This window comes from Salmo salar, chromosome 26, assembly GCF_965601325.2.
Source record: "Salmo salar chromosome 26, fSalSal1, whole genome shotgun sequence".
Classification (NCBI taxonomy): domain Eukaryota; kingdom Metazoa; phylum Chordata; class Actinopteri; order Salmoniformes; family Salmonidae; genus Salmo; species Salmo salar.
This window is the reverse complement of record NC_138316.1, coordinates 32,794,648-32,807,400: the sequence shown is the minus strand read 5'-3', so window position 1 is coordinate 32,807,400 and position 12,753 is coordinate 32,794,648. Positions and strand designations below refer to the sequence as shown.

The 12,753-nt window shown below is 46.7% G+C and overlaps 1 protein-coding gene across 3 annotated transcripts in view; it reads left to right on the top strand.

Moving 5' to 3' along the window:
* LOC106587669 (transient receptor potential cation channel, subfamily M, member 7) overlaps positions 1 to 12,753 on the top strand; it is a 111,473-nt gene that overhangs the window by 82,821 nt on the left and 15,899 nt on the right. For all 3 annotated transcript variants that reach the window (XM_045708036.2, XM_045708035.2, XM_045708037.2), the window contains exons 27-29: positions 4,675 to 4,784; positions 5,163 to 5,259; positions 5,391 to 5,470. In XM_045708036.2, coding sequence (XP_045563992.1) covers positions 4,675 to 4,784; positions 5,163 to 5,259; positions 5,391 to 5,470 — 287 coding nt within the window. The remainder of the gene's footprint in view (positions 1 to 4,674; positions 4,785 to 5,162; positions 5,260 to 5,390; positions 5,471 to 12,753) is intronic.

Sequence of the window (12,753 nt, the reverse complement as noted above, 5' to 3'; positions counted from 1 at the left end):
GCTTCACTGTGGGGACGGTTTTCTCGGGGTGATGAAAGGTGTTGGGCTTGCGCCAGACATAGTGTTTTCCTTGATGGCCAAAAAGCTCAATTTTAGTCTCATCTGACCATAGTACCTTCTTCCATATGCTTGGTCAGTCTCCCACATGCCTTTTGGCGAACACCAAATGTGTTTGCTTATTTTTTTCTTTAAGTAATAGCTTTTTTTCTGTCCACTCTTTCGTGAAGCCCAGCTCTGTGGCGTGTACGGCTTAAAGTGGCCCTATGGACAGATACTCCAATCTCCGCTGTGGAGCTGTGCAGCTCCTTCAGGGTTATCTTTGGTCTCTTTGTTGCCCCTCTGATTAATGCCCTCCTTGCCTGGTCTGTGAGCTTTGGTGGGCGGCCCTCTCTTGGCAGGTTTGTTGCGGTGCCATATTCTTTCCATTTTTTAATAATGGATTTGATGGTGCTCCTTGGGATGTTCCAAGTTTCGGATATTTTTTTATAACCCAACCCTGTTCTGTACTTCTCCACAACCTTGTCCCTGACCTGTTTGGAGAGCTCCTTGGTCTTCATGGTGCCTCTTGCTTGGTGGTGCCCCTTGCTTCGTGGTGTGGCAGACTCTGGGGCCTTTCAGAACAGGTGTATATATACTGAGATCAAATGACAGATCATGTGACACTTAGATTGCACACAGGTGGACTTTATTTAACTAATTATGTGACTTCTGAAGGTAATTGGTTGCACCAGATCTTATTTAGGGGCTTCATAGCAAAGGGGTGAATACATATGCATGCACCAGTTTTCTGTTTTTATTTTTTAGCATTTTTGGAACAAGTCATTTTTTTCATTTCACTTCACCAATTTGGACTATTTTGTGCATGTCCATTACATGAAATCCAAATAAAAATCCATTTAAAATACAGGTTGTAATGCAACAAAATAGGAAAAACGCCAAGGTAGATGAATACTTTTGCGAGGCAGTGTATATGTATTCAGAGCTCTGAAACTTTATATAGTCTCACTATGTTGCAGGCCTGTGCTTTGTACCTCAACAGGGACTAGATGAGGAAGAGCGGCCATCGCGCAAATGTGCGTTTTGTATTTTCTGGATGCGGGAGTTCCAATGCAGGCGATGGTGGTCCTTAGCCAGTGCGGTATTGGGAAACAGAGGGCTAGTGTTGCTAGTTAGCAGGATGATGTTTCTTCACAAGACTCAGAGGAAACCCTAGAATTTCCTGGTATCTAGGGTTGCTATCTGAGCTCGAACAAATCTATTTTGTCACATGGTAGCGTACATACATACAATATACATGTCTTTGCCTCTTATGGAGATGGCTTGCTACGCTAGCTAGCTGGTGTTGGCTAGTTAGCGGCTAATATTAGCTAGCGTTGCATCGTACCTTCAGACGGAACCCAAAGGAAACTGTAGAATTGCCAGTATCTAGAGTCGCTATCTGAGAGGTATACTACGATTTGAAACTAGATCTACTCAGACTTTTATAAAGCTAGCCAGCTTCAGTTAGCTTCACATTCCAGCCCAGGCTTCATCCATACTAAGGTGGATTTTGATCATGCGCTAACGCAAGCAGGCTCAGAGGGGATTTCCACATAACACAATAATTTGGATAGGCACTCAAGCTTCCCCCTTATGTGGGTGCTAGAAAGGTAAATATCAAGCAAGGTTGTTTCATTGCCCCCATCGTGTTATGTGGAAATGCACTGTCAGTATGTTTTTTTAACTACACTTGTATACTGCCTCACAACGCTAGCTTCGCCCTCGTGTGTGTGTGTGCTAGGTAGTGCTAGTGGTAGTGCTAGGTATCAACAGCCAATCCAGTAGGGACGCCGCGATATCGCAAAGTATTTGCAACAAGTTCCGGTTTCCTCATCTTTGGTCCCACCCTGTTCACGTCCCTCGCCCATGCTCGCATTGTCCGACTGTCCCCCGCCCATTTAGCTTCTCTTCCATTGGAAATGAATGGCTTTTCGTAGTTTCATCGCCCACGTTACTTCTGTTAACTGTACGTCCATGTTGCACATGGCTAGTCGAACACCGAACTCTTAATTGAGACAATGTTCACAGTTTTATTTCTGGGGCTGAAATCAACATGAAAGAAAAGTTATTTTGCAAATTCTGCAGGCTATGCTTTGAAATAGGCTTTTAGAAGTGCTGTTTTTATTAAGTTTCGTTAATGCTGTCTTTGTGCTTTGGAATCCTTATCAATGCACAAGCCCCATTTTCCCTACCTATCAATAAAATCATTTTAGAAAATCATACGAACGTTTCACTGTGCGTCAACTTTCAAATGCATGCTGTGATTACTAAATGTGTAATGTGATAGGTATTTTTTAATATTACTATAGAAAAAAAATACAATTCAAATTGTATAAAATAGTTAATCAGTCTTCCTCAAATGAAGGGGATGACAACGTAGTCTTGGCGAGAGGGAGGGAATCGAATTTTATTGGTCCTCAACTCGCGGCTCAGACACTTCATTCAGGATAAATGGAGTTAGCCCTGAGTTAGCCTGCCCCTGATCAGGTTAGTTCTGAAGGATTCGTTGCCATATAAATCTACCTGGCTAAAAGATGAGCCACTAGTATGACCGGTTATCCAAAATGTAACTCCGAGTTGACCACACTTACCTCGCTAACTCCTCTTTGTAGTATAGGGCTCTGGTCTCGTCACTCAGTCATCAACTCTTCTTAGCTACTTATACAGTTCACATGCTAGTATGCTACATATACAACAGCTATTTACATTACAGCTAAACGGTTACAGCGGTCTGCCTTAAACTGGGAATCAAAATCACCTCAGAACTAACTCTTGTAATTTGTTCCCTTCACTTTCCCTACGTACCCTCTGATTTGGCTAAGGGGGACCTTTTAAAGGCTCTGCATGGTCAATCCTACGTCTGCATTGGCCATGTAACATTTATGGTGATACGGCCTATGCAGAATTCAGGGCATTCATACTTCTTGCGCTTCGTCAAGAAGCGCAGAGCTGTTGTTAAGGAAGTGAGTTTGTGTTTATACAGGACTTCCCGCCCTCACCTACCATCAACCATTCAAGTCAATGCGGAGCTATACGGAATTTACAAAATTTGAGAGGCGCACGGCAATGCGGAACTCAATTTGGCCTCTGCGTGCCCCCCGGAGGCTCTGCAATTGCATCACACCATCCATACGGCGCCTCCGACCACATTTGCGGATCAAGCATAAATTGGCTTTTAGTCAGCAACAGGGAAGAATGCTGCATTCATAACCAAGAGGAAAGGTGGAAGGCCTATTTACCTCATACACTGGGAAAAAGCGGGGGAAAACAATTGCCCCCTTTCGTTGAAGCCATGCAGTTTAAGGCTGATCGGGATACTGCAGGTTCCCCCATTATAATCAATGGGAAAATGGCAATCTTTGTGCTCAATTTTGGTGATAACATTTTTTATCCAAAATAATCATAGTACGAATAATTTCTTCTATTAGACAGATGTATGTCCTTGAACCGATGTATTGTTTTAAAATCGCACACAGAATACGTTTTTAAGTAATTGATTCAAGGACATACATCTGGTGTAATAGAAACAATTATTGGAATTGCACACAGAATAAGTTAAGGATAATTTATTTGCTTCCGGCAGCCTGCAGTACCCTGGACAACCTTCAACTTGAGCTATTCAGAGGGGGCAGTCGTTCTCCCCTAGTTGCAGCCGGCAACATCACTTCCTGGAGTAGCTCAAACTGTGCATGTTATGTCTTGAGAATCCCCCAATTTAGACGACATCTTAGCAAGCTAAAACTGACTTCCTCTGCTTCAAATGCACCATTTTAGTCTTCACATAGGAATGAATGATGTGACGTCATCATAGATGGCATTGTTCATTCGTATACAGTCATTGGTAAAGATCCAGTTGAACGCACCTCCAGATCATAATTTCTAATGGGAAACTTGTCTATCATCCCTGAGCCACGACTTCTCTCACATGCTGACCTCCCACGTCAACTACTAAAATGTAACAAATATAACAATTATGAATTATTCGTAAAAAGACATTTATTAATATGTGAACGCCTCCAACTGGTAATTACCACCTTTCTACTTGGTTATGAACGCAGTAGTGCACTACATAGGGAGCAGGGTGTGATTTGGAACATTGCCTGGGCTGTAGGGTGCTAGGATCAGATTGGTAATTAACTCGTCGTTGTTCTCTCAATTTCAGATTTGTCTCTCTCTTTCTCTCTTGCTCTACCTGTCAATTATTATGTCAACCTTTTGTCTTGTCTAACGTCATTGTTGTGTTGGGGTGTTGGCCTCTGGTTGAAGGTGACAGGGTTGTGACTGTTTCACCATGTATTGATTGATTGGTTGAGATTTGCAACCTTTCCTGAATTTGTCTGTATTGGTTTAAGGGTTTGTCACATGGAAAGGTTGAGGTACCTACCCTCTGTCCGTCTGTCTTCCAGTGACTGTCCCAGAGGTCTAAGATGTTCTCTCTAAGGCACAGAACCAGGTTTGGCCAACCCCTGACCTGGATCAGGGTTTGGGTCAATTCCATTTTAATTCAGGAAGCTATCAAATTGAAATGAACCCCAACAAAAAAGCCTGCAGCTCTGCAGCCTTCCAGGACAAGTGTTGGCCACCCTTGGTGTGATGCTGTCTCTGTATCTGTCTAACAGTGTTCCGGTCCTCCAGGTCATAAAGACAACCTGCACCTGGACCTGCAGCGCTCCTTCCCCAGAGACATCTCCTCCACAGCCGCCGCCTCCAGACAGCTCAGCCCAGCCACGCAGCACAGGGAACAGGTGAGAGAGTATGTGGGATTATGTGTGTGTTCCTCCTCCTAGGTATTGAGACAGTTATTTACATGCTCTTAGTTCCCGGTTGGGAAGTGGTTGTTGGTTGGTTATGACCATTTAAAAAACAGAACCTGTTAGTTCTAGTTCGGTATTTCTCCCAGGGCAGAGGGTGGAGCAGTTTATTTACATGAAACATCACAGAGGCACTTCCACAGAACAAACCAGAATTCCTCAATGGATTCCTGTTCAAACACATTGTCCCCACAAATCCTAACCTTAGCCTCACTATGTGAAAAACAGGGAAACTGATCTCATCAGCTGAGCCCAGTAGGAGGAAGTTGCTCCTAGATACTGATGCCAGTGTGTCTTTCTCTCGGTCTACAGGGTCATCCTGAAGGCCAAGGTAATATGAGGACGGTCAACTCATATGCTGGCTTCACTGAGTTTGACCGGAGTCCCTCCTTCCTCCATCCAGACTCCTGTAAGTCCAGGAAGATAGACCTGTGCTGCTAGACACATGAATACACTGCAGAACCCTGACAAGACCTGCCAGAGGTCACAACATGTATACTATGTGTGCTAACTGAAAGTGTCTTTGATTATTGTGTGCAGCTCTGAGTAAGAGAGAGAGGAGCGGAGTGTCAGCGGAAGACATCCTCATCCACGAAGACCCCAGAGCTGCACTACTACTGGTGAGAACTGTTCTATAACTGACTGTACCACTGACTGTACGACTGACTGACTGTACCACTCACTGACTGACTGACTGTACCACTGACTGTACGACTGACTGACTGTACCACTGACTGACTGACTGACTGTACCACTGTCTCATCCACCTCTGGCCTGCTCGCCTCCCTACCTCTGAGGAAGCACAGTTCCCGCTCAGCCCAGTCAAAACTGTTCGCTGCTCTGGTACCCCAATGGTGGAACAAGCTCCCTCACGACGCCAGGACAGCGGAGTCAATCACCACCTTCCGGAGACACCTGAAACCCCACCTCTTTAAGGAATACCTGGGATAGGATAAAGTAATCCTTCTAACCCCCCCCCCCTTAAAAGATTTAGATGCACTATTGTAAAGTGGTTGTTCCACTGGATATTATAAGGTGAATGCACCAATTTGTAAGTCGCTCTGGATAAGAGCGTCTGCTAAATGACTTAAATGTAAATGTAAACTGTCTGATGTCTCACACCCTTCAGGTCCTGAAATCACTACTGACTGACTGTACAACTGACTGACTGTACAACTAACTGACTGACTGTACAACTAACTGACTGACTGTACAACTAACTGACTGACTGACTGTACAACTAACTGACTGACTGGCTGTACGACTGACTGTACGACTGACTGACTGACTGTACGACTGACTCACTGACTGTACCACACACTGACTGACTGACTGCACCACTGACTGACTGACTGACTGACTGACTGACTGACTGACTGACTGTACCACTGACTGACTGACTGACTGTACCACTGTCTGTATGACTGACTGACTATACCACTGACTGTACCACTGACTGACTGACTGTACCACTGACTGTACCACTGACTGACTGTACTACTGACTGACTGACTGACTCTACCACTCACTGACTGACAACCACTCACTGACTGACTGGCTGTACCACTGACTGTACCATTGACTGACTGAACCACTGACTGACTGTACCACTGACTAACTGACTGTACCACTGACTGTACGACTGACTGACTGACTGTACCACTCACTGACTGACTGACTGTACCACTCACTGACTGACTGACTGTACCACTCACTGACTGACTGACTGTACCACTCACTGACTGACTGACTGTACCACTCACTGACTGACTGACTGTACCACTCACTGACTGACTGACTGTACCACTCACTGACTGACTGACTGTACCACTGACTGACTGTACCACTGACTGACTGTACCACTGACTGACTGTAGGACTGACTGACTGTACCACTCACTGACTGACTGACTGTACCACTCACTGACTGACTGACTGTACCACCCACTGACTGACTGACTGTACCACTCACTGACTGACTGACTGTACCACTCACTGACTGACTGTACCACTGACTGTACGACTGACTGACTGTACCACTGACTAACTGACTGTACCACTGACTGTACGACTGACTGACTGTACCACTCACTGACTGACTGACTCTACCACTCACTGACTGACTGACTGTACCACAGACTGTACGACTGACTGACTGTACTACTGACTGAATGACTGACTGAATGACTGTACCACTGACTGAATGACTGACTGACTGTACCACTGACTGACTGTACCACTGACTGACTGTACGACTGCCTGACTACCACTGACTGACTGTACCACTGACTGACTGACTGTACCACTGACTGACTGACTGTACCACTGACTGTACTACTGACTGACTGACTGTACCACTGACTGACTGACTCTATCACTCACTGACTGACTGTACCACTGACTGACTGACTCTACCACTGACTGACTGTACCACTGACTGACTGACTGACTGTACCACTGACTAACTGACTGTACCACTGACTGTACGACTGACTGACTGTACCACTCACTGACTGACTGACTCTACCACTCACTGACTGACTGACTGTACCACAGACTGTACGACTGACTGACTGTACTACTGACTGAATGACTGACTGAATGACTGTACCACTGACTGAATGACTGACTGACTGTACCACTGAGTCACTGACTGACTGTACCACTGACTGACTGTACGACTGCCTGACTACCACTGACTGACTGACTGACTGTACCACTGACTGACTGACTGTACCACTGACTGACTGACTGTACCACTGACTGTACTACTGACTGACTGACTGTACCACTGACTGACTGACTCTACCACTGACTGACTGTACCACTGACTGACTGACTCTACCACTGACTGACTGTACCACTGACTGACTGACTCTACCACTGACTGACTGTACCACTGACTGACTGACTGTACCACTGACTGTACCACTGACTGACTGACTGTACCACTGACTGTACCACTGACTGACTGACTGTACCACTGACTGACTACAACTGATTGACTGTACCACTGACTGACTGACTGTACCACTGACTGACTGACTGTACCACTGACTGACTGACTGTACCACTGACTGACTGACTGTACGACTGCCTGACTACAACTGATTGACTGTACCACTGACTGACTGAATGTACCACTGACTAACTGTACCACTGACTGACTGTACCACTGACTGACTGACTGTATGACTCACTGACTGACTGTACCACTGACTGACTGTACGACTGACTGACTGACTGACTGTACCACTTACTGAACGACTGACTGTACCACAGACTGACTGACTGTACCACTGATTGACTGACTTTACCACTGAATGACTGACTGTACGACTGACTGACTGTACTACTGACTGACTCACTGACTGACTGACTACCACTCACTTACTGACTGGCTGTACCACTCACTGACTGACTGACTGTACCACCCATTGACTGACTACAACTGACTGACTGTACCACTGACTGACTACAACTGACTGACTGACTGTACCACTGACTGTACCACTGACTGACTGACTGTACCACTGACTGTACCACTCACTGACTGACTGTACCACTCACTGACTGACTGACTGTACCACTGACTGACTGACTGTACCACTGACTGACTACAACTGATTGACTGTACCACTGACTGACTACAATTGATTGACTGTACCACTGACTGTACGACTGACTGACTGACTGTACAACTGACTGACTGACTGTACGACGGACTGACTGACTGTACCACTGACTGTACCACTCGACTGACTGACTGTACCACTGACTGTACGACTGACTGTACCACTGACTGACTGACTGTACCACTGACTGACTACAACTGATTGACTGTACCACTGACTGACTGACTGTACCACTGACTGTACGACTGACTGACTGACTGTACGACTGACTGACTGTACGACTGACTGACTGTACCACTGACTGACTGTACCACTGACTGTACCACTAACTGACTGACTGTACCACTGACTGACTGACTGTACCACTGAGGCGCTGACTGAGCTGTACCACTGACTGACTGACTGTACGACTGCCTGACTACAACTGATTGACTGTACCACTGACTGACTGAATGTACCACTGACTGACTGTACCACTGACTGACTGACTGTATGACTCACTGACTGACTGTACCACTGACTGACTGTACGACTGACTGACTGACTGTACCACTTACTGAACGACTGACTGTACCACAGACTGACTGACTGTACCACAGACTGACTGACTGTACCACTGATTGACTGACTGTACGACTGACTGACTGACTGACTGACTACCACTCACTTACTGACTGGCTGTACCACTCACTGACTGACTGACTGTACCACCCACTGACTGACTACAACTGACTGACTGTACCACTGACTGACTACAACTGACTGACTGAGTGTACCACTGACTGTACCACTGACTGACTGACTGTACCACTGACTGTACCACTGACTGTACCCGACTGACGCTGACTGACTGCTGACAACTGACTGACTGACTGTACCACTGACTGACTGTACCACTGACTGTACCACTCACTGACTGACTGTACCACTGACTGTACGACTGACTGTACCACTGACTTACTGACTGTACCACTGACTGACTACAACTGATTGACTGTACCGCTGACTGACTGTACCACTGACTACCACTGACTGTACCACTGACTCACTAACTGACTGACTGTACCACTGACTGACTGACTGTACCACTCACTGACTGACTGTACCACGACGACTGCTGACCACTGACTGACTGTATGACTGTACCACTCACTGACTGACTGACTCTACCACTCACTGACTGACTGACTCTACCACTCACTGACTGACTGACCGTACCACAGACTGTACGACTGACTGACTGTACTACTGACTGAATGACTGACTGACTGTACCACTCACTGACTGACTGACTGTACCACTCACTGACTGACTGACTGTACCACTCACTGACTGACTGACTGTACCACTGACTGTACGACTGACTGACTGTACCACTGACTGTACGACTGACTGACTGTACCACTGACTGTACGACTGACTGACTGTACCACTGACTGTACGACTGACTGACTGTACCACTGACTAACTGACTGTACCACTGACTGTACGACTGACTGACTGTACCACTCACTGACTGACTGACTCTACCACTCACTGACTGACTGACTGTACCACAGACTGTACGACTGACTGACTGTACTACTGACTGAATGACTGACCTGAATGACTGTACCACTGACTGAATGACTGACTGACTGTACCACTGAGTCACTGACTGACTGTACCACTGACTGACTGTACGACTGCCTGACTACCACTGACTGACTGACTGTACCACTCACTGACTGACTGTACCACTGACTGACTGACTCTACCACTGACTGACTGTACCACTGACTGACTGACTCTACCACTGACTGACTGTACCACTGACTGACTGACTGTACCACTGACTGTACCACTGACTGACTGACTGTACCACTGACTGACTGACTGTACCACTGACTGTACGACTGACTGTACCACTCGACTGACTGACTGTACCACTGACTGACTACAACTGATTGACTGTACCACTGACTGACTGACTGTACCACTGACTGTACGACTGACTGACTGTACCACTGACTGACTGTACCACTGACTGTACCACTCACTGACTGACTGTACCACTGACTGTACGACTGACTGTACCACTAACTGACTGACTGTACCACTGACTGACTGACTGTACCACTCACTGACTGACTGACTGTACCACTCACTGACTGACTGACTGTACCACTCACTGACTGACTGACTGTACGACTGCCTGACTACGACTGACTGACTGTACCACTGACTGTACGACTGACTGAATGTACCACTGACTAACTGTACCACTGACTGACTGTACCACTGACTGTACGACTGACTGTACTGTACTCACTGACTAACTGACTGTACCACTGACTGTACGACTGACTGACTGTACGACTGACTGACTGACTGACTCTACCACTCACTGAACTGACTGACTGTACCACAGACTGACTGACTGTACCACAGACTGACTTACTGTACCACTGACTGAATGACTGACTGACTGTACCACTGAGTCACTGACTGACTGTACCACTGACTGACTGTACGACTGCCTGACTACCACTGACTGACTGGCTGTACCACTCACTGACTGACTACAACTGACTGACTGTACCACTGACTGACTACAACTGACTGACTGACTGTACCACTGACTGTACCACTGACTGACTGACTGTACCACTGACTGTACCACTGACTGACTGACTGTACCACTGACTGACTGACTGTACCACTGACTGACTACAACTGATTGACTGTACCACTGACTGACTGACTGTACCACTGACTGTACGACTGACTGACTGTACCACTGACTGACTGTACCACTGACTGTACCACTCACTGACTGACTGTACCACTGACTGTACGACTGACTGTACCACTAACTGACTGACTGTACCACTGACTGTACCACTGACTGACTGACTGTACCACTGACTGACTGACTGTACGACTGCCTGACTACAACTGATTGACTGTAACACTGACTGACTGAATGTACCACTGACTAACTGTACCACTGACTGACTGTACCACTGACTGACTGACTGTATGACTCACTGACTGACTGTACCACTGACTGACTGACTGACTGTACGACTGACTGACTGACTGTACCACTTACTGAACGACTGACTGTACCACAGACTGACTGACTGTACCACAGACTGACTTACTGTACCACTGATTGACTGACTTTACCACTGAATGACTGACTGTACGACTGACTGACTGACTCACTGACTGACTGACTACCACTCACTTACTGACTGGCTGTACCACTCACTGACTGACTACAACTGACTGACTGTACCACTGACTGACTACAACTGACTGACTGACTGTACCACTGACTGTACCACTGACTGACTGACTGTACCACTGACTGTACCACTGACTGACTGACTGTACCACTGACTGACTGACTGTACCACTGACTGACTACAACTGATTGACTGTACCACTGACTGACTACAACTGATTGACTGTACCACTGACTGTACCACTGACTGTACGACTGACTGACTGACTGTACAACTGACTGACTGACTGACTGTACCACTGACTGACTGTACCACTGACTGTACCACTCACTGACTGACTGTACCACTGACTGTACGACTGACTGTACCACTGACTTACTGACTGTACCACTGACTGACTACAACTGATTGACTGTACCGCTGACTGACTGTACCACTGACTGTACCACTGACTCACTAACTGACTGACTGTACCACTGACTGACTGTACCACTGACTGACTGACTGTACCACTGACTGACTGACTGTACCACTGACTGACTGACTGTACCACTGCCTGACTACAACTGACTGACTGTACCACTGACTGACTGACTGTACCACTGACTGACTGACTGTACGACTCACTGACTGACAGACTGTACCACTAACTGACTGACTGTACGACTGACTGACTGTACCACTTACTGAACGACTGACTGTACCACTGACTGACTGTACCACTGACTGACTGACTGACTCTACCACTGATTGACTGACTTTACCACTGAATGACTGACTGTACGACTGACTGACTGTACTACTGACTGACTCACTGACTGACTGACTCTACCACTCACTTACTGACTGGCTGTACCACTCACTGACTGACTGACTGTACCACCCACTGACTGACCGACTGTACCACTCACTGACTGACTGACTGTACCACTCACTGACTGACTGACTGTACCACTGACTGTACGACTGACTGACTGTACCACTGACTGTACGACTGACTGACTGTACCACTGACTGTACGACTGACTGACTGTAC